We start from the raw sequence: 23,688 nt of genomic DNA, 5'->3' as shown, positions 1-23,688 counted from the left end.
GTGTGTGTGTGTGTGTGTTTATTAGAAGAATTACTTTTCAAAATAGTGAAGAATAGTAAAAGTGCTCACAGCTCTTAACGTATGCATTTTAGAGCACATGTTTACTGGACAATTTTTTCTTGTTTTGGTCCGTACTGCCACTTCACAAAAGTATAGAAAGCAAAGAGTTTGCAGTAGAAGAGGCTTATTTCACAGTATCAAAGATCAAGAATTGCTAATAGCTCTTAAGGTATGTGTTTTAGACCCCATGCTCACTTGACTTTTTTGTTTCAAATGGTCATTCCTGTCATATCCCTGAATATTGCCCATCACTTCTGAAACACCCTGTGTAAATGTGTGTGTGTGTGTGTGTGTGTGTGTGTGTGTGTGTGTGTGTGTGAAGAGGAAGAGAAGCCTCTTATTAATTTAACAGTGAATACTTAAATAATTTTGAGATTTCATAACAAATGGTTCTGTGTGTAATATCCATTACATGTTCCTCCTTTGCTCAAACTGATACTAAATATACATCTGTCTGTGTGGGAGGGCAGGACTGAAGTTCGGTTAGTGAACATCATTTCTTTGTAGGGGGGATGGGGGCATCTGCTTCCTGCTGGTTTCACCCATGATATGCGCAGTTTACAGCTAGAGAACACCTCTGTTAAGGGTAGATGACAGTCGTCCAACAGTGAAGGAATAAGTGGTTGAGTGTGTGCAGGCGAGTTACCAACATAGCCAACTGAAGTCGATAGGAAAAGCAAACAGAGAACTGAACACCCCACTGCCAAGTTCTTGAAACATATTGGGTGCCCCACAAAGGATTTACACTGTTTGGACATTAATGACTGAGGGGGTGTTAATGATAGCTTGATCCAGTTGTGTTTATATGGTGCTCTCGTGACTAGTGTATGTAGCCATTAATTTATTTTCCATTGCCAGTAACTACACGTAAATAACAAGATGGCTGGAAACTTGTCCTTGGAGCAAAGAAAGTGGATTTTAAATTGTTATTGGAAATGTGAGAACATGAAAGAAGTACAGAGACGATGGAGGGCAGAGTTTGATACTGCGCCACTGTCACGTGTAACAGTAACGACATTACGAGGGAAGGAAGTTTGAGTCATCTGAAGGAGGGACGGTGCGACAGGAAGAAATCATCAGCGGTCAAAAGAGGAATGGACGCCGTGGTATAAGCTTTCACGAGATCCTCAAACAGGTCCACACGGCAAGCTGCGCGTGAATCAGGCATAAGCAGATCAAGTGATCACCACATTTTAAAGTATGTAAAGTAGAAACCCTAAATTCCGAGGTTGTTTCACGTGATGAATGACGACGATCTTGGCAGGCACCTCGAAGTTTTGCCATAACTGCGTGTATCGGGTAAGAAATAATCCCCGTGTACAGAAGAACGAGCCGTTAATCTTCCTGGGTTATCAGTCTGATGTGGTATGGCTTTTAGAGCCGTTCTTTTGTGAAGGAACAGTAACGGGTGCAAAGCACCTTACCATGTTGCAAGAACGATACCAGTTTTTACGAACTGTATCGAGGTGAAGATCATTTTTCCCCCAACAAGACCATGCACCGTGATGTGCGGCAATTCGTGGACGAAACATTGTTTAGAGGAGGATAGGTCGACGAGGAAGTGTTGAGTTTCCACCAACATCACCCGATTTAACGCCGTTACATTTCTTTCTGTGGAAGGCATGCACGCTGGATGCCATGAGAGAGGCAATCGTGACTGCCTGTGTATCCATTTCAATGGCAGCCGTAACAAACGTGTGTCGATCTATTCCGCAGCATTGCAGACGCTGTATTGCTGTCGATAAAGAACATTTTGAATATCCTCAACAGTAAAACATCATCAGTAATAACGTGACCATCTGTGTAACTTAAAAAATCATGGTTTTTGTTATTTTTTGGAGTTATTTAAGTTCAAGCAGAGTAAATCTCTCTCTTTGGGGGTGGGGGGGGGGGGCACCTTGTATTACAGAAATACTGAAAGAGAAACCGTACTGCTTATACCCGCCGTGAATAGTGACGCACGATAACATAGTGAGTCTCTTCGAGTGTTCTATACAGCAGCGTAAGGATCGGAATGGTTATTGTCAAAAACACGTCTTTAGTGACAAGCAACCATATTTTTTGATTGGTACAGTGGATAGACACAATATATGAATCTGCTGCGCAGAAAATTGTAGCACTGTTGTGCAGCAGGTGCACGACTTATCAAATGTTAATTTGTTCTGTGCAATCTCAATTTACATTGAATGACTCCTGTTTTCGTCTTGGAATAGACACGTAAATTTGGGTATATAGTGAAACTGGCTCATCCCACCGCTAAAGATCTTCATTTGCATCTCGGTATTTATGAACAACATGACACTTAGAAACGACTGATTGGTCGTGGTGTGGACAATGATCAGCAGTTCGTGACGTGGTCTCGACTCTCATCTGACGTAACTCGTGCACTTTTTTCGTTGGCTATGTGAAATGTACAACTTTTTTTATCTTTGTTGGACTCTAGACGTTATTCAATTAAGGACTGTTAATGAAGAACGCAACCAGACAAAAACAGGTGTTAAGAAGCTTTGTTTTACCGCCGTGATGGGTTTCGGGGCGTTATGCCTATCTTCAGATGCCTACACTTGTTTTATTGCTGAATCAGAAGGAGCACACTGTCTGCTCCTGTACTGCATTTGAAGTTATTACTCCACTTCATTAGCCGTGTGGGATGAGAAATATCCGAATGTACTCGTACATGTAATTGGAAACACATAAAGTGCCTCAGGTATGGACTGAGTAGAAATTTTAACCTGAAACAACCCCATTATGATTTGAAAAATACGCTTATACCCGTTTTCAAATGTTTTAGACAATAGATGATTTGACATTTAATGACATGTGTATTATAATTAGTGCATGCTCTTTGCATTCGAATACAAATGGAATGTTTTAATAATTGCTTTGAGTACACTTTGCGTCAAGGGTGAACCCAAGCTCCAAGCTGGTGTCCCCCCCCCCCCCCCCCCACCCCCTCACCTCCCGCCAGAAACCAAAACTTCGCCAACAGAGCTCGCATCGTGGCCAGCTAAACAGACTGATGTATCAGTTCAGATCAGCTTGAAGAAAGCCAGAATGTGTAATGCATACTGGCCAGTAGCAAGTGTACCCAGAGCCATCTGTCATACAGTCTGAAAACTATTTCGTCATTCACCACGAGACTAACGTGAGTAACCCCCACGTCCCCCTTAGCTCAACACCTCGCCGTTCTAGCTCAGGGCCTAAGGACGGCCATGTTTTACGCATTTAAAGCAGCTTTGATACATGGTTGGTCACAGATAACCTCGCTGTCGAGTGCTCAAAGCTGAAACTACGTCTGTAGTCGTATTGCTTACCATCCAGGCGCGTACGTATCAAAAATTAGTGTGTGCTATATTGTAACTGCGGTTTAGGGACTGCTGAGGAACTGTGAGTATGCTGACGCCACAATAAAATTTCTTCACCTCGTGTATTTCATTTACTTTTTACAACATTACAATTTGTTACAGGTGACTGCAATGATGATAATAAAAAGCAGCATGAGCATATTAGTTACTCTGCCAAGCAATTTACTTGTAAAAAATGACTGGTGGCGCGTCTTTGTACAAATGTACTTGTGGAATGTGCTTTGTACGAATAACGGTCGAGTACAGCAAATGTTGATAATTATTCATTCTGAAAATCAGAATTAAATATTTTTTTTTTACAAATTAAATATTCAGTCAGTTGAAAAAAAGGCAGTATATAAATAACGTGTGGACACAGTCAGCACTGGAGGCACAACACGACACTCGTTCGGTCACATACACACACAATGTCTCGAGACAAGGAGCGCCGCACAGCGGCGTGGTGGCGGCTCACCGCCTGACGAGCCGCTCTTGCGGCTCCGCCGTCCTCGTCTTGATGCACCTCCCCCGGTAGCAGATCTCGGTCTCGTGCGAGACCTTGGTGGAGGTCCGGAGGACCTTGGCGGGCTGCGGCGCGGCCGCCTCCTGCACTTCGTTCTCCCGATCCCCCCCCTCCGCCGGGAAGTCCTCCAGAGAGACTCCGCGCAGGTTGTGGTCGGTGAGCGCCAGGCTGGACAGCGGCACGCCGCGGTTCCAGACGCCCTCCGTGGTGTTCGCGCCCTTCGCCTCCGACTCTATTGTCGTGTACTGCTCGGTCGTTGCACCCTCGGACGGCAGAGTCTCTCTGGTCCAGTCGCTCGCGTCAGTCGACTCACTCGGTACTCGTGTCTCCGCAACAGCTCTGTCGTCTGCCTTGTGACTCTCCTCGCCCGAGGCTCCGCCTATCGAAACTGTCGGTACCGGCGTGTCTGTGCTGACAGCCTCTTCTGTGGCGTCCGTCGGCGGTGGTTGCGTCGAAGACTGCGGCGGCAATACGGAAGCGGGCCTCTCTGTCACCTCTTCGCCGCTCGCGACCTCCGCTCCCGATGTCTCTGCACTGTCGTCCAAACGCTCCGACGAAGACGCACCTTCTCCTGTTGAAGTACGGCCGTCAGGTTGCGACGTGTCGGCGACATCCCACAGGTAGACGGGTGCCAGAGTCTCACCGCCAGCTGGAACTTCTGCCGGCTCTTCTGCGAGTGGCCTTTCTTCGTCGTACCACGACGGTTCGGTCACAATAACCGCAGGACTGTGTCTCGTGTTCGCATCTGGAGCGTCCGCGATGGTCACGATCTCGCCAGAGCTCAGAATTACGTTAAGATTCGGCGACTTCTCGTTGACTGCCGCAATCATATTGGCAACTGTAGCCACATTCTGCGACTCGGCCGTCTCGAAAATGTCTTGAGGTCGTTTCTTCGCTCGCACTCGCACCCAAGCTCCTCGCCGGTTGCCCTGTGAAAAGAAACATTCCTCTTAGATAGTGCAGTGGCATAATGTAGAGTAGTGCGTGAAAAATAAATTGTCACGCATCTGCCCAGACGGAGCAGCAGTGGAAGGCACACCGGTATCGGCGGGGGCTCCGGCCTCAGCCACCACTGTGCAGCAGAGGATACCTGCTGTTCAACAACTGACGCCTAGCACACCAAACACACGTCTCGTGTCACTTCGAAACTACAGCTAGCGACTCTGCAAATGGTTGTATTAAGGGGACCACACCGTGGTTCAGGTCGAAAAAAAAATCAATTTTCGGTTTTCATCGTATTTAGATAGATTAAGGGTTTATTTAAGCACTCTGAAAAGGATTTTGCTGATAAATTTTTTTTCGAGCATTTAAAAAGCATTTTCCTTCCACGTGTGTTTATATGCTACGCCCACTTTTCTGTCACCCACTTTTCTGCATATATTTTAGATCTTTATATCCTTTACATTGCACGTTAGGTTTTTTTTTTTTTTTTTTTTTACTCCAGAGTGTGTTGGCTATCCTTGGAATGCAACGGTCGGTATTCTTTTCTTTCTGCTGTCTGTAAGCAACACGCTTTCAGACAGGCGGTTAGTTTTGTACAAGTGTGATTGCGAGTAGTTGTTGTAGAAAACTTGCAGGTATACTATGGGCAGACAATTAGGAGAAATAAAGAAAATCTGGAGGCAATGGAGAGAGATGCTCGGGCCATATTCTTCCATAGGTCCTCTACTGATGAAAAGCCGTGTCATGGATTGTGTCCATCAGGAGAAAATTCGTGGTGCAAATAGAATAGGGCTCAGGCAACTGGAGAATCTTATTCTCACCAGCATTCTCTTCCTGCTGCTGTTATAAACCTATTTTCAGAGACTTTGCTCGTCCTGACCTCCTAAGGAAATGTCTACATGGGCAGACCCAAAACCCAAATGAATGTTTCAACAGCATAATATGCAACCGCCTTCCTAAAACTGTATTTGCAGGCATGCATACAATGAAACTAGGAGTTCATCATGCTGTTATTACATTCAATTGTGGTAATACTGGAAAGTGCTGGATACTGAAAAAGCTGGGAATTAATCCTGGTGAAAATATGATCACTGGGCTGCAACATTGCGACAAAATGAGGATAGCCGATGCAGACAGGTCTGCATCTAATATGGCCAAGAAAGCAAGACAAACATCCAGGAAGGAAGACCTGCTAGAGGCCAAAGAAGGGCCATCATATGCAGCAGGACAGTTTCAATTAACTGTAAGTAAGAAATTTCAAAAGTTTCTTCTTTAAAGTCAATTTCCCGCAAACTAAAATTTTCAGTACATATGCCCCATTATATCGGAGACTATCATAGATAAATGAATGAAATTTTCAGAGTGTCTGCAGAACATAAAAAGCCACCTCTGGTACTACATTCATTAATATTCCCCTATTAGGAAATTCACAAAAAAACATATTCTGCAGAAAAAACTTAATATGTTTTGTTAATAAATTTAAAAAAGTATTTCTTAAAAACTATAAAATGGATAAAGTAGATTTTAGTACAGTTGACTATTAGCATCATGTAACACACAGTAAAAATATTAAGGTCCTGCATCAAACAGTTGTTTCATAAATGGGTCAAACACTTGCATAATTAACATGGGTTAGATAGGCAGGGTGTGGTCCCCTTAACAGGGTATGTCAGTATGACAAATAATTGGTTAAATACAGATGTGTAAAGTCTATAGTTTTTCACTAGGGTACCGAAAAAGAAATAGTCGCATAAACAAAGGATTAACTAGAGGTAAACAAGGTCAACCCTAGGCTGCCAGGAGGAAACTTCATGTCGGAAAAATGTAGAAAAATTTAGCATAGGAGACAATGTCACTTACAACAACAGTGAAAATGTAAAATTAAATACAGTGATCACATGGAAATTATGTGTCAGTCTCCTGACAACTTGTTAGGCAATACCCTGTAAGGTTGCATGTATTTAGGCGAGCTAGTCGGCCACGCATTAATGTTACGAGATAAGACGAACTTCTTGTTCGGCTGAACCTAGCGCGACCAGGTCTCAGGTCATGCCGCAGCAGTTCCGGCTTGCACATTGGTGACGATACGACCGACCCCAGGTACAAAGACTAGCAGCAAAGCAACAGATGTCGGTAAGTCACACTACAGGGAATTTCGGCGATGGACAGTCGCTTAAGAGGACAGACAACGCTCCAAGAAACGGTGCAGTGTGAGACAGTCTTAAATTTGGCCAAGTTACCACTTTCTGAACTTCGACAATAAGTCACATTACATATTAAAGCGAATCTGAATGCATATGCAATCTCACAAAAATTAAGCGCATCCAATGACACAACATTTCAGTAGCTTTAAAACAACTGAAGTTAACATTTCACAGTAAGTAAACATTTAAGCAATGAATTCTGAATTAACAACTTTTAATTGCTTCATGCGATTTCAACAAACAATATATCGGATGATAGGATTGCACTATAGCTGTCATCCCTGAAAGCTATGTATCTGTCTCTATTTCATTTATTGATTTACACCGTCTTTTATCTCTCTTTCATTATGCAGATGTTTGTCAGAACATTGTTTCCGCCACAGTTACACAGTAAAGAACACAGCGACCACACTTTATATTGTCATACTGTAGTAGTTATTTAATAAACACTTTACTACTTTGCAGTAACATTATTTATATGTTGATTGCAAGTGCTATTAAGAAACTGAGCTAAATTATTTTTCTTCTCCTCCTTTTACGTGTCCCAGAAGTATGTGTGACACTGCAGCACAATTTCACTGTGCAGCTGGCAAGGACAGTAAACAGGGAACATGTCTATACCAGGGCATTAAGTCTATGCGAATTTCATTCCGTTTACTCAGTTGGTGACTACGTCTCACAAAGGGCGTATGAACAACATACGCAGATGTCAGAATTTAGGAGAGGACGTGTAGTTGGACTCATAGAAGCCATTTGGGGTAATGAACGAATCTGTCGACATTTGAATAGGGGCGATGCTACTATTCGACGAACACGGCGTCAAGAACCGAAGTGGTCGACCTAGAACGACGACATACGCGAAGATCGGACAATAGTCAGAGAGGCATTTCGAAATCCTCATTATATCGATCTGACGTCCAACTGGTGCTTCGGTGACCGAAATAACCATTAATAGGCGGCTCACAGAAAGCGGGGCAGAGGTTACGGCGCCCCTTGCACCAGCTACTATTGACCTCTGTATGCCAACAAACAACGTTTTGAGTGGTGTTGGCCGCATTCGACCTGGAATCTGACTGAAGTAGAATTGTCGTCAGTGGTGAGTATCGCTTTGGACTGAATCCGATGATCAGTGAAGACGTGTCTGGAGACGCCTCGAACAGCGATGGAGTACAAACCTGACTGTCGCCTGCCATACCGCCAGCCAACCAGTAATTGTCTGGCGCGCCATTTATTTTCATAGCAGGACCCATTTGGTTATTATCCGCAGCACACTCATAGCACAGCGGTACGTCGATGATATTCTACGTCCCATTTTGTTGCCCTTCGTGGCAAACCGTCTTGGTCTTACATTTCAACAAAATGATGCCTGCCGGCATATGGTGAGAGTTTCTACTGCTTATCTTCGTGCTTGGCAAACCATATCTTGGCCAGCAAAGTCGCCGGATTTATCCACAATTGAGAAGATTTGGAGCATTATGGGTAGGGCCCTCCAACCATCTCGGGATTTTGACGATCTGATGCGCCAATTGGACAGAATCATCCACAGTATCCCTCAGGAGGACATCCAACAAATCTGTCAGTCAATACCAAGCCAAATAACTTCTTGCAGAAGGGTCAGAGGCGGACCAACGCATGACTTGCTCAATTAGTAAAGCTATTCCTCTTGAATAAATCGTCCAGTTTTTCTGAAATTGTACATCACATCTACTGCTTCCTGTACCATTCAGATATTTCCTTTGTGGTGCGTCGGCTCTTTTTTTTTTTGTTTTAGAATGTACTTGCAACAGTGTCCCCTCCTTCATCCTCTTTATTGTGCGCCTTGAATAGTTAGCAGTTCCCAAAACCCTTTAAAGCTCAGTTTTTAATGCAATTACCTCTTCCTTGTTTGCCTCTTCCGACATAAATGTAATGATGTTCCATATAATCACCCGTGTCTGATTAAGAGAACTGTCCCTGCACTTGTTAGATGCCAAGACTGTGAAGCCTTGCTGCTCAGCGAAGAGAAGGCAATGAGAATGGCAGTGAGCGACAGGCAACGAGCCTGGCGCTCATTCAGAACAACAAGGTGGACTCGGCCCGTGGTCAGAACGAAAATGAGTTTCTGCACCGCAACTGCCACCTTATTTTGTGTAAGCTCTGTTGATTGACACAATGGATTGGAACAAACCGACTTTGTGCAGTTGTCAGTACAGTACCGCAAAAAAAAAAACTCTTGTGTGCTCACAGTCTCATCATTTAGTGATAGTGAGTAGTAGGACAATGTTCATACTACCCCACTCACCATTGTTGCCAAATTTATTCAAGATGGCGGTGATAGATGTCATGGCGGGAAATTCAAATTTTGGTGGGAAAAAGGTCAGTTGGGCTACCTCCACTAACTTAAGTCATCAGACCAGCACCTCTTCCTAGGAATTGGCTGGGAAAGGACTCAGCCTGTACTGGGTAGGATGGACATAAGTCTTTTCAGTCTTTAAACAATTCGAGGCAGTACCACCATCTAGTGTGTCCACCCTGAGGTCCAGAGTCCAACTGGCCTAGTACACAGACCACCACCAGAGGGTGCCATCGCCCCTCCCATGATGTAATCCAAGATGGCGGTCTGAAGGAGAAAAATGGCAGGAAAATAACTCAAATGTTCTGGGCTGCTGGAACTATTTAGGAATGGATTTGACATAGTATATTTATTGCACTGATACAAAATACTCACCCTGCCATGCTTGAGGTCACAGTAAATAGTCTACAGACCTGCAAAATACTCATAAATAATGCAGTACACTGATGTGCAGAGACGCTAACAACTCGTAAATTACCGAAATAATGCAGTACACAGCGTACAGTCGTGCAAACTACTCGTAGATCACCGAAATAATTCAGTATACTGATGTACAGACACGTAAACAACTCATAAATTGTCAAATTGCGGTCGCCAAATTTCAATGTTGGCATCAATTAAAATGCAGTCAGGCTGCAAATCCAGAATGAATCTTTCACTCTGCAGTGGACTGTATGCTGTTTGGGAAGCTTCCTGGCAGATTAAAACAGTGTACTGGACAGCGACACGAATTCGGAAGTTTACTATCACAAGCAGTGCTATTACCGACCGATATACTCAGGGACTGAACCTGAATGGACCGATTGCTAAGAATATTGTCTGCAAAAGGAAAGGTCCATTATAATTTGGACATAAATTAATGTAATTTTTGCTTGATTACTTCATCTCTGTTATTAAGAATACAATCTTTGTCAATCAAGTTATTAAATCGCTGGTGCGAATCTGTATCCTAACGCTCCAATCTCTCAGGGCTTTATTAATTGTGTTGATACACATTCTCTTGTCTGAACATGCTAGCTAGAGGTACGGAATTTAGACTGCCCTCGTAACTGCACATATTTTCTATATTATTGGTTGTACTATCGACTCAGGGCTTGTTAAATAACAACTGCACGACGATGAATAATTATTAATAAATGATGTAAATTAACAAGTCCTCAATTATTTACATCTTATCAGTTTGAAGCTATTGCTGCTAATCCCTTAATTAAGATTTTGTAACAGATTATTCATTGTAATGTCCAGTAACATGATCGACATACACTGCAGCGGGAAAGGTATTGTATATCCTAGAATGCCAGCAGTAATTCTGTAAGAGCGGATCTGCGACTTAACTCCGGAACAGCAAGTAGTGGTTGTCCAACTAACAAGATTTTTAAACAGTCAGTGTGGCTATAAAATACTGTTTTTATTCATTAAAAAGTAATAGAACAGTCGACAGGACACCACAAACGTTCCAGAGCAGAATCGGGGTCAGACATACATTTTTATTTTTACAGGAAATTTGAAGCTGAAAATCGTTCTGGAACTGAAGGAGGAGACCAAGGAAATGAGCGATTAAGACTGACTATGCTTTAACAAGTGCTTTAGATTAACGACGGATACAGCGCAAACCACTACACAAACTCGCTAAAGTCAATACAGCGGTCTAAGAGCCACCACTAGACTGAGCACTCTGTGAATCAGCTTTGTATCTGGTACTTGAGCACACACACTTATCTAGTGACCAGCAAGACTACAGCCAGGGGTGGGCAGAGGAATGTTCTTTTAAGACTATCAGGGACATTTAGTTTCACATTAGTGCAAGAACTCTGTGTGCTGTTAGGAACGTACCCGATAAATATAATATATGGGACTTCTGAAAGCTGGGTGTACACCAAAAAGTACCAGATTTGGCACAACTTTAAAATATAGAAATGTCTTGATCGCACAGTTCTTTATTAGGCGTCACACATTTCAAAATCAGACTGAAGCAATAGAATAAACTGTACAAGGAAATTAACGACAGAAAATATATACGTAGCAACATAAGTATGCTTCTTAGGAATTTCAATTAATATCGTACTTTCATTTAAATCAAACTGTAGCAAAAACTCACAAAAGCGAGCTTATAGACTGCTTATAATACAGATCTCATCTCATATAGGCATATTTGACAGTGCCATTGTCTATTCGAACTAGTGCCAAAGTGATATCATTAATTTCCTTGTACACTTTATTCCACAGCTTCAGTCTGATAGTGAAATTTTGAAGCGCGTAACGTTCAATAAAGAATTGTGCGGTCAAGACCTTTCTGTATTTCAAAGTTGTGCCAAATCTGAATCGTCGACCGCCGGATGTTTTTCGCCATCAAGAAATTTAACAGTGTTTACTGGAGAACGCACTGAAAAAACTGCCACCATAAGAGCTGGCTGATGATTACGTGTGACTGGGAGCAACAGGGAAGTGATATGGGAGACCGGGTCTACTCGTTTCTTTTAGCCACCATCAGGGAAGGCCAACCGACAACAGCAAGGCACCATACAGGCAAAGAAGTCCATACAAGGCACCGTGTAGAAATGTGGGGCGTACGCATCCTGTCTACAGGATTGACGAAACATAAGCCTCACCCATTGCTTCTGGGAATGAATGTAATTAAAACGTATCTCTAAATAAGAACGTGGCGCTAACTGTGACTCTATCAGGTCAAGCACGTTAATGTAAACTAGTCTAGAAACCAATATACTGAAATACTAAAACGTGACTTTTTGTCACGACAGAATAGAAAATGATTTTGAAAAGGGCGAGACACTTTTCTCAGCACGTGGGGTGAAAGGGGAGGGGGGGATGCAGTCGGCCACGTTCCCGGCGCGTTACCATTTGTTAGTAGTGGAGTGGTGGGCACCTCGTGATCGCGAGTACACTGTCAAAGTGTAGTTCTTAACGTGCACGTACGTCGTGCTTTTCGCACCCATTTTCACATTAATTGGAAACGTCCGGTGCAGTCTGCTTGTGCGATTAAAAAGTGTTTTAGGAACTGCGAAGAGACTTAGCGACGGTAAAGAGGCCTGGGCAGGCAAAGGCAGTGCGTACTCCTGAAAACATCAATTGTGTGAGAGTTGCAATCGAAAGAAGCCCACGTCACTCAGTTCGCCAGCACTTGCTATTTCCAGTAGGACGCTTAGACAGATTTTGCACAGCGATCTATACTATCATCCTTACTACATCCAAACTGTTCGGGTTCTTAAAGAAATATATTACGTGAATGGAAGCCGGCTCTGTGAAGAAGTGTTGAATTTAATTGGTGGAGACGAAGACATTGTAACTAATTTATGGATGAGTGACAGGGTCCACTTCCATTTGTCCAGTTTTTTCAACAAGTAGAACTTTTTGTTTTGGAGATACGTGGATCCCAAACGACAGCATCAGCAACCTCTCATGTCACAAAAGTCACTATGTGGCGTGCTATGTCTTCATCAGGGATAATAAGGCCCACTTTTTTTAAGATGATCTGGGCAACATCGTGACAGTGACCTCAAAGTAATACGCAGACATGTTGGAAAACTCTTTTACTCCATAACCTCTTCAACACGAAATCTAACAGGAGACATTTTTCAACGAGGTGAAGCGTCGTCCTACACGGGAAGAGTAAGCATGAATGTTGTTAATAATTAATTTCCGAATCACGTGAACTCTCGAAATTGGGATATGTCATTGCCTCACCTTTTAACAAGTGTGATTTTTTCTTTCAACAACGTGCGACTTTTTGTTGCGTGGTTACCTCAAGAGTAAAGTGTCTCAGGATAACCCGCCACAAACAGATGAAGCACTGAAAGAACTCATCCGTCAGGGTGTGGTTCGAATCCCGCTGTAAATGCTACGGAATATGGTGCATAAATTTAAGGCTCGCCTGGAAGACTGTCTGCACCTAAATGGACGCAATCATGCTCGAGTTACTTTTAAACCTTAGTTAGATTTACTTAAGTCCTTAAATTTTTTAATGTAATTGGCAAAAATAAAATTTGGAAAAACTGATTGAATTATTTTTACAACCTCTCAAAATCGCTTTTTATCTGCCACACCGAGTATTTAAACAATTTCCTCATTATGAGTTTTTTTCTGTCATTACAGTCTTTGGATTGGTTTGATGCACCCCGCCACGAATTCCTCTCCTTTACCAACCTCTCCGAGTAGCACTTGCAACCTACGTCCTCAACTATTTGCTGGAGGTATTCCAATCTCTGACTTCCTCTACAATTCTTTCCCTCTACAGCTCCCTGTAGTGCCATGAAATAATTCCCAGATATCTTAATAGATGTCCTATCATCTTCTCCGTTCTCTTTGCCAGTGCCTCCCACATAATCCTTTCCTCTCCAATTCTGCGCAGAACTTCCTCATTCCTTACTCCATCAATCTACCTAATTTTCAACATTCGCCTGTACCACCACATCACAAATGGTTCGATTCTCTTCTGTTCCGGATTTCCAACAGTCCATGTTTCACTACCGTTCAATACCGAATGTGAGTAGTGACATCCAAAAGAAACGTGGCTGCAGTACAGGAGAATCAATGAGGATGTTGTTGTTGTTGTTGTTGTTGTGGTCTTCAGTCCTGAGACTGGTTTAATGCAGCTCTCCGTGCTACTCTATCCTGTGCAAGCCTCTTCATCTCCCAGTACCTACTGCAACCTACATCCTTCTGAATCTGCTTAGTGTATTCATCTCTTGGTCTCCCTCTGCGATTTTTACCCTCCACGCTGCCCTCCAATACTAAATTGGTGATCCCTTGATGCGTCAGAACATGTCCTACCAACCGATCCCTTCTTCTGGTCAAGTTGTGCCACAAACTTCTCTTCTCCCCAATCCTATTCAATACTTCCTCATTAGTTATGTGATCTACCCATCTAATCTTCAGCATTCTTCTGTAGCACCACATTTCGAAAGCTTCTATTCTCTTCTTGTCCAAACTATTTATCGTCCATGTTTCACTTCCATACATGGCTACACTCCATACAAATACTTTCAGAAATGACTTCCTGACACTTAAATCTATACTCGATGTTAACAAATTTCTCTTCTTCAGAAGCGCTTTCCTTGCCATTGCCAGTCTACATTTTATATCCTCTCTACTTCGACCATCATCAGTTATTTTACTCCCCAAATAGCAAAACTCCTTTACTACTTTAAGTGTCTCATTTCCAGATCTAATTCCCTCAGCATCACCCGACTTAATTCGACTACATTCCATTATTCTCGTTTTGCTTTTGTTGATGTTCATCTTATATCCTCCTTTCAAGACACTGTCCATTCCATTCAACTGCTTTTCCAAGTCCTTTGCTGTCTCTGACAGAATTACAATGTCATCGGCGAACCTCAAAGTTTTTATTTCTTCTCCATGGATTTTAATACCTACTCCTAATTTTTCTTTTGTTTCCTTTACTGCTTGCTCAATATACAGATTGAAAAACATCGGGGAGAGGCTACAACCCTGTCTTACTCCCTTCCCAACCACTGCTTCCCTTTCATAACCCTCGACTCTTATAACTGCCATCTGGTTTCTGTATGAAACCAATGAGGATATGGAGAAGAAATTGATTGGTCGGAGGAAGAGCGAGAAATAATGGGCTAAGATTGTCGATTGAGACGGAATGAAGACTATGGGAATAGAAAGGAATGAGAAAAGTATAGATACTCCATAGTGTGACAGAGATCCTAATACACTGTTGAACCTAAAAGAGACATCTGGGATATAGCAAGAGGGAAGCTACGCCGATGATAACAGATGAAGCTTTAATATCCTCTTCAATTCAGAGTGATGTTGGATAAGGCGAAGGCTACAGGATACACTGTTCCACATTCACTGTTCCCCTAAGTCCCGTAATTGCAAACTTCTTTATGGAGAAATTCGAAGAACAGGCCTTAGGTACTGCCAGCAAAAAAACCAAATGTATGGTTCCGATGCGTGGATGACACGTTTGTGCTGTGGAGACATGGTAGGGAGGAACTAAGGCGGTTCCACGAACATCTGAACAGTATAAACACGAGAATTCAGTTTACAATGGAGGAGGTAGACGGCAAATTACATTTCCTCGATGTGCTTGTTTTTAGAAACGAAAATGGTACTTTGGGCCACTCAGTATACCACAGACTCACGCACACGGACCGTTATTTGCACCGGGATTCGAACCAACACCCACAACAGAAGCGGGGTGTTATCAAGACGTTAGCGGACAGAGCTAGAAACATTTGTGAACCTGGGTTGCTCGACGCTGAGATGGAACATCTGCACAATGCACTAATGAAGAACGGATATTCGTCCGCCGAAATAAAACGTGCGTTGAGGCAGCCACGCAGAAATCATACTGACGTACAGGCTACTGCAAAATCTAAGGTTTTCCTGCCGTTTGTTAAAAATGTAACGGAAAGAATAGGGAGGATCTTGACGAAGCGGAATATTACCGTAATTTACAAGCCCACCAGGAAGATACAGGAATACCTTAAGCCTGCCAAGGACGCTCGCAAACCATTGGAAAAAGCTGGAGTGTATAGGATCCCATGCAGCTGTGGTGATGTTTATGTGGGTACCACTAAAAGAACGATTTCTAAACGTTTGGAAGAGCACAAGGGAAATTGTAGAAGAGGAGAAACGGAACGATCAGCTGTTGCGGAGCATGCTTTCCAGCCAGGAAACCACAATATTCGTTTCGAGGAGACGCAAGTACTAGCGGCCACAAGCGGATATTACGAAAGGCTCTACAGGGAGGCAATCGAAATCGCTTAACACCCAAATAATTTCAACCGAAAGGAGGAGGGCGTGAAATTAAACGGTATATTGATGCCGGTGTTAAAGAAGATGTGTACCACCCGTCTACCACTGGGTGATGGCAACGGCGATCGACAGCGACGGACAGCGGCCAATTGCACTGACGTTTTCAAAACACGTGACGTCACGCCGCGGCGTGGGAGCGCGCGGACACGGAATTTAGCGGCAGTCAGTAGCGAGCCAGTGGGTGTGTTGGACCTTCCATCGAGCTACGGACCCCCTTGAAGATGTCTCCTGCAGTGGGAGACGAAACGTTGGGAATCGACACAGAATTCATCAACCGACCACGGCATAACAGCCCGGATAATTATAATGGACATAGTTCAGTGTGCCACCCCCGTCCCCCCTTTCCTGCCTACATTCTATCGACTCACTGTTGCTGTACAGTCTTGCGTAGATGGGAATAAAAGTGGCTGAAAATGACAGGGAATAAGCCGCGTCTCGTGAAGTCCCAGCTAGGCCACGGTGTATCTCCTTCCAGTCACGCGCTTGGGATGAGGCCCCTGTGACTCGTCTTCACATACGATACAGCCCCATGACGCGTGGCTTCTCGCTAAGGCTGGAGGACCCTCCAGTGTCTGGCGCATGTGGCCTACAGATCACAGTGCGCCACGTTTAAGTTGACTGTGTTTTATATTCAGACAAGAGGGCAGCAGCCAACTTACTTACAGATTTGACCTCTATTTTAACAGACAATGGCACCACTATGGTACAGTTTTTAAAGTTATCTCCAGTGTCCAACTTGTTCCCTAAAATTTTAGGGACGAATTTTTGATGTGTTATCAGTGTGGCTGGTTAATCCACATTTTCTGTAAGTGACCAGCCAGATACATATTTCCGTGTCATTATTTCAGCTTTCCTCTTGTATTGCTTGTGTGTTAATTGAAATTTTCAAAACATCTGACGCTACTTATGCTATCTTAAGGGATGTGAGGTCGTGGTGCACTCTGAGGGGCGACAGTGTTTGTGAGGTTGGGAGAGTAATTATGTAAGACTTACTCTAACTTGTTTCACACAGAGGTGGCAAAAGTCATGAACTATCTCACAATATTGTGGTGGGCCTCATTTTGCCGGGAATGGAAATGGAAATGAGCATATGGCATCGTTGGCCGGGAGGCCTCATTCGGGGAAGTTCGGCTGCCAAGTGCAAGTCTTATTTCATTTGACGCCACATTGGACGACTTGCGCGCTGGTGATGAGGATGAAGTGATGATGAGGACAACAAAACACCCAGTCCACGAGCGGAGAAAATCTCCAACCCAGCCGGGAATCGAACCCAGGCCTGATTGCGTGGGAGGCGAGCACGTTACCATCCAGCGAAGCAGGAGGACATTTTGCCCATCGCAGTGCAGCAACTCAACGCGGCATGGACTAAAAAAGTCGTTGGAAGTCCGCTGCAGAAATATTGAGCCATGCTGCCTCTTTAGACGTCCACGACTGCGAAAGTGTTGCTAGTCCAGGATTTTGTGGATGAACTGACCTCTCGATTGTACCAGATGAATGTTCGATGGGATTCACGTCGGGCGATCTGGGTGGCCAAATCATTTGCTCGAATTGTCCAGAATGTTCTGATATGGTGCATTGTCATGCATACAAAGTCTATTGTTGTTTGGAAACATACAGTCCACGAATGGCTGCAAATGGTCTCCAAGTAGCCGAACATAACTATTTCCAGTCAATGACCGGTTCAATTGGACAAGAAGACTCTGTCCATTCCATGTAAACACAGACCACACCATTATGGAGGCACCACTAGCCTGCACAGTGCCTTGTTGGCAACTTGGGTCCATGGCGTCGTGGGGTCTGAGTCACACTCGAACCCTATCATCAGCTCTTACTACCTTAAATGGGGAGTCATCGGAGCACACCACGGTTTACCAGACATCTAGGGTCTAACCGATATAGTCACGAGACCAGGAGAGGCGATGTCGTACTGTTAGCAAAGGCATTCGCGTCGATCGTCTGCTGCCACAGTCCCCAACGCCAGTTTTCGCTGCGCCGTCCTAACTCATACGTTCATCGTACGTTCCACATTGATTTCTGCGATTATTTCAAGCAGTGTCGCATTTCTGTTTGGACTGAAATTCTATGGAAACGCCGCTGCTTTCAGTCGTGAAGCGAAGGCCGTCAGTCACAGCGTTTCCCATGGTGAGGGATAATGCCCAAAATTTGGTATTCTCGGCATCCTTTGTAAGGTGGCAACGGCCTTGCACCTTACATGAGTCCATTTAACATGACACTTCAGGTTTTATTGGAGTAATACTCTAAATTACGGAGTAGGAAATCTATGTGGAAACGCATCGGCACGCGAGAATTCCGCGATTTTGTAAATATAAGATTTTGCGGAAAGGCAGTACGCGAGACAGAGCTCGGCTACGTCCCCGCCTAGCCGCCGAAGGCCACAGCCTGACGGTATGAATGGTGAACTGGGGGATTTCTGTAATCCGTTTAGAGAGGCCACAGCGGCCGCCGGCCTCTGAGGGGCGCGCGGCTGCAGGTGTTCAAGTGTTTACCAAAAATAGAGCAGTGGATAACTGGACGGGCTTTCCTGTGCCTGCTCTCGCCTGTGTCCCACTAATTTTACACCTTCGAGTAACTCAAGCGGGACAGGCCAGGCGTTCCGAATAACAAAACCTTCGATGCAAGAGTCTGTGTTTGCTACAACGGGGAATCTTGCTGGGAATATCTCGAGTGGTCTCTTGGGAGAAAACTTCCAGTAAACATAATATTGCCCACAGCTGTGGTTCTTCCCAGCCGGCGTGGGCGGAGTCTACTTGTGAAATTTTGTAGAAATAAAAGAATTGTGGAAAAGAGTTCTATTCCCAGGCCTTACATTGGTCGGCACTGGCAAACTGGGTATTTTGAGAGCTTCTGGTGATTCGCTCGGTAAAAGTTAAGGTGGGAAAACAGAGGTGAAGAGCAATCTTGCTTGACTCTCGGTAGCGGTCTTCTGTTCTGGGCTCTCGTACTGAAAGGAGGTTAGCCAAGTCGTCTCCCCTCTTGGTCTTTCGTTCTGAGAGGACGTTAGCCACGCCAGCTGATTGCTGACGGAAACATTGTTGCAATTAGAGAAGATTACGGGCAGCAGTCTGTTGTTCGTAACTGTAGGAGTGTACTTTCCGAGACGCCACACGCCGACCGCACGCCCGCGCCGTCGTTGTCGGACACCGCCGCTACAACAGGAATATTACGGTGAGATCGCTCCCACTTCGGCCTGTGTTAGGTGTAACGTTAAATAGTTGGACCACGTGCAATTGCTGTTTCCACAGAGGTTTCACGGTATTTTCGGGTGTAGTGGTTCTTCGTATATAAGTTATAAGAGATTGTGTTTTGGAGCGATGTTAACACAGTTTACTGCCAATGCCAGTTAAGAGGATAATTTGTAAATTGTTCATTGTGTTTTATTCAGCATTGATGTGAAGGTTATAATGAAATGATTGTGATTCAGTAGAGCCTTTAATTTCAGTAGTTGATCCAGAATTCACCCTTTTGCTTTATTTTATTTTTGTGTATGTTTTTGATGTCATTGAACACCCTAAGTGTTCGTGATCGTTCTTGTTTGGAAGTAAAAGTAGGTGTGATTTATCGCCGACACGACCACCGCAGATTAATTAGGGGTGACAGGGCCACATTTCAATCTAGCGTTATCCATTTTTGCATACAGTTCCACTCCCAATTTCTCTGTCAGTTGTTTGTCAGGGGCGAACACACGGAAAAATCGGACAAGCAACGGGTGGGGTGTTACAACTTTTGGCACTGTGGATCTCAGAATATTGAATTCCCTAACTGTTTCCGAAATGGAATGACCCGTGCGTCTAGCTCCAACTACCATTCCGCGTTCAAAGACTGTTAATTGCCGTCGAGCGGCAATGATCACGTCGGAAACCTTTTCATATGAATCACGTGAGTACAAATGACAGCTCCTCCAATGAACTGTCCTTTCAGACTGCAGCGCCTGTATGCGCGCATATCGCTATCCCATGAGCGTGCCACATCAGTGTATGTCTTTCAGGCGTTTTAACCAAAGTCGTTTCTGCTAATTTTGGGAAGGGCACTGATAACCTCGACCTCGAGTGCCCATAAGGTGTCGCTGCCCCATCCCCCGCCCCCCCACCGCTACCAGCACACACACACACACACACACACACACACACACACACACACACACTCACACACACACTCACTCTCTAAGGTACCTATGAGAGGTAGAGGAGACGTCCCCGACTTTCCTGAGTACAAATGACAGCTCCTCCAATGAACTGCCCTTTTAGACTGCAGCGCCTGTATACGTGCATATCACTATCCCATGACTGTGCCACATCAGTGTATGTCATTCAAGCGTTTTAACCACAGTCGTTTCTGCTAATTTTGGGAAGGGCACTGATAACTTCGACCTCGAGTGCCCATAAGGTGTCGCTGCCCCCCCCACCCGCCCCCCCTCCGCTACCAGCACACACACACACACACGCACGCACACACAATCACACTCACTCTCTAAGGTACCTATGAGAGGTGGAGGAAACGTACCCGACTTTCCTGAGTACAAATGACAGCTCCTCCAATAAACTGCCCTTTTAGACTGCAGCGCCTGTATACGTGCATATCACTATCCCATGACTGTGCCACATCAGTGTATGTCATTCAAGCGTTTTACCCACAGTCGTTTCTGCTAATTTTGGGAAGGGCACTGATAACTTCGACCTCGAGTGCCCATAAGGTGTCGCTGCCCCCCCACCCGCCCCCCCCCCCCCCGCTACCAGCACACACACACACACACACACATACACACACACACACACGCACACACACACTCACACTCACTCTCTAAGGTACCTATGAGAGGTGGAGGAGACGTACCCGACTTTCCTGAGTACAAATGACAGCTCCTCCAATGAACTGCCCTTTTAGACTGCAGCGCCTGTATACGTGCATATCACTATCCCATGACTGTGCCACATCAGTGTATGTCATTCAAGCGTTTTACCCACAGTCGTTTCTGCTAATTTTGGGAAGGGCACTGATAACTTCGACCTCGAGTGCCCATAAGGTGTCGCTGCCCCCCCACCCGCCCCCCCCCCCCCCCGCTACCAGCACACACACACACACACACACATACACACACACACACACGCACACACACACTCACACTCACTCTCTAAGGTACCTATGAGAGGTGGAGGAGACGTACCCGACTTTCCTGAGTACAAATGACAGCTCCTCCAATGAACTGCCCTTTTAGACTGCAGCGCCTGTATACGTGCATATCACTATCCCATGACTGTGCCACATCAGTGTATGTCTTTCAACCGTTTTACCCACAGTCGTTTCTGCTAATTTTGGGAAGGGCACTGATAACCTCGACCTCGAATGCCCATAAGGTGTCGCAGCCCCCCCCCCGCCCCCCCCCCCCCCGCTACCAGCACACACACACACACACACACATACACACACACACACACGCACACACACACTCACACTCACTCTCTAAGGTACCTATGAGAGGTGGAGGAGACGTACCCGACTTTCCTGAGTACAAATGACAGCTCCTCCAATGAACTGCCCTTTTAGACTGCAGCGCCTGTATACGTGCATATCACTATCCCATGACTGTGCCACATCAGTGTATGTCATTCAAGCGTTTTACCCACAGTCGTTTCTGCTAATTTTGGGAAGGGCACTGATAACTTCGACCTCGAGTGCCCATAAGGTGTCGCTGCCCCCCCACCCGCCCCCCCCCCCCCCCCCGCTACCAGCACACACACACACACACACACATACACACACACACACACGCACACACACACTCACACTCACTCTCTAAGGTACCTATGAGAGGTGGAGGAGACGTACCCGACTTTCCTGAGTACAAATGACAGCTCCTCCAATGAACTGCCCTTTTAGACTGCAGCGCCTGTATACGTGCATATCACTATCCCATGACTGTGCCACATCAGTGTATGTCATTCAAGCGTTTTACCCACAGTCGTTTCTGCTAATTTTGGGAAGGGCACTGATAACTTCGACCTCGAGTGCCCCATAAGGTGTCGCTGCCCCCCCACCCGCCCCCCCCCCCCCCCGCTACCAGCACACACACACACACACACACATACACACACACACACACGCACACACACACTCACACTCACTCTCTAAGGTACCTATGAGAGGTGGAGGAGACGTACCCGACTTTCCTGAGTACAAATGACAGCTCCTCCAATGAACTGCCCTTTTAGACTGCAGCGCCTGTATACGTGCATATCACTATCCCATGACTGTGCCACATCAGTGTATGTCTTTCAACCGTTTTACCCACAGTCGTTTCTGCTAATTTTGGGAAGGGCACTGATAACCTCGACCTCGAATGCCCATAAGGTGTCGCAGCCACCCCCCCGCCCCCCCCCCCCCCCCCGCTACCAGCACACACACACACACACACACATACACACACACACACACACACACACACACACACTCACACACACACTCACTCTCTAAGGTACCTATGAGAGGTGGAGGAGACGTACCCGACTTTCCTGAGTACAAATGACAGCTCCTCCAATGAACTGCCCTTTTAGACTGCAGCGCCTGTATACGTGCATATCACTATCCCATGACTGTGCCACATCAGTGTATGTCTTTCAACCGTTTTACCCACAGTCGTTTCTGCTAATTTTGGGAAGGGCACTGATAACCTCGACCTCGAATGCCCATAAGGTGTCGCAGCCCCCCCCCCGCCCCCCCCCCCTCCGCTACCAGCACACACACACACACACACACACACACACACACACACACACACACACACACACACACTCACACACACACTCACTCTCTAAGGTACCTATGAGAGGTGGAGGAGACGTACCCGACTTTCCTGAGTACAAATGACAGCTCCTCCAATGAACTGCCCTTTTAGACTGCAGCGCCTGTATACGTGCATATCACTATCCCATGACTGTGCCACATCAGTGTATGTCTTTCAACCGTTTTACCCACAGTCGTTTCTGCTAATTTTGGGAAGGGCACTGATAACCTCGACCTCGAATGCCCATAAGGTGTCGCAGCCCCCCCCCCCGCCCCCCCCCCCCGCTACCAGCACACACACACACACACACACATACACACACACACACACGCACACACACACTCACACTCACTCTCTAAGGTACCTATGAGAGGTGGAGGAGACGTACCCGACTTTCCTGAGTACAAATGACAGCTCCTCCAATGAACTGCCCTTTTAGACTGCAGCGCCTGTATACGTGCATATCACTATCCCATGACTGTGCCACATCAGTGTATGTCTTTCAACCGTTTTACCCACAGTCGTTTCTGCTAATTTTGGGAAGGGCACTGATAACCTCGACCTCGAATGCCCATAAGGTGTCGCAGCCCCCCCCCCGCCCCCCCCCCCCCTCCGCTACCAGCACACACACACACACACACACACACACACACACACACACACACACACACACACAC

General features: G+C 45.4%; 1 protein-coding gene across 1 annotated transcript in view; it reads right to left on the bottom strand.

Moving 5' to 3' along the window:
* Positions 1–3,468: 3,468 nt before the first annotated feature.
* Positions 3,469–23,688, bottom strand: part of LOC126483650 (mucin-5AC-like) — a 223,299-nt gene continuing 203,079 nt past the window's right edge. The window contains exon 7 of the mRNA XM_050106710.1: positions 3,469–4,856. Coding sequence (XP_049962667.1) covers positions 3,876–4,856 — 981 coding nt within the window. The 3' untranslated portion in view covers positions 3,469–3,875. The remainder of the gene's footprint in view (positions 4,857–23,688) is intronic.

This window comes from Schistocerca serialis, chromosome 6 (genome assembly GCF_023864345.2).
Source record: "Schistocerca serialis cubense isolate TAMUIC-IGC-003099 chromosome 6, iqSchSeri2.2, whole genome shotgun sequence".
In the NCBI taxonomy this organism is placed as follows: Eukaryota; Metazoa; Arthropoda; class Insecta; order Orthoptera; family Acrididae; genus Schistocerca; species Schistocerca serialis.
This window is presented reverse-complemented; position numbering and strand designations above follow the sequence as displayed.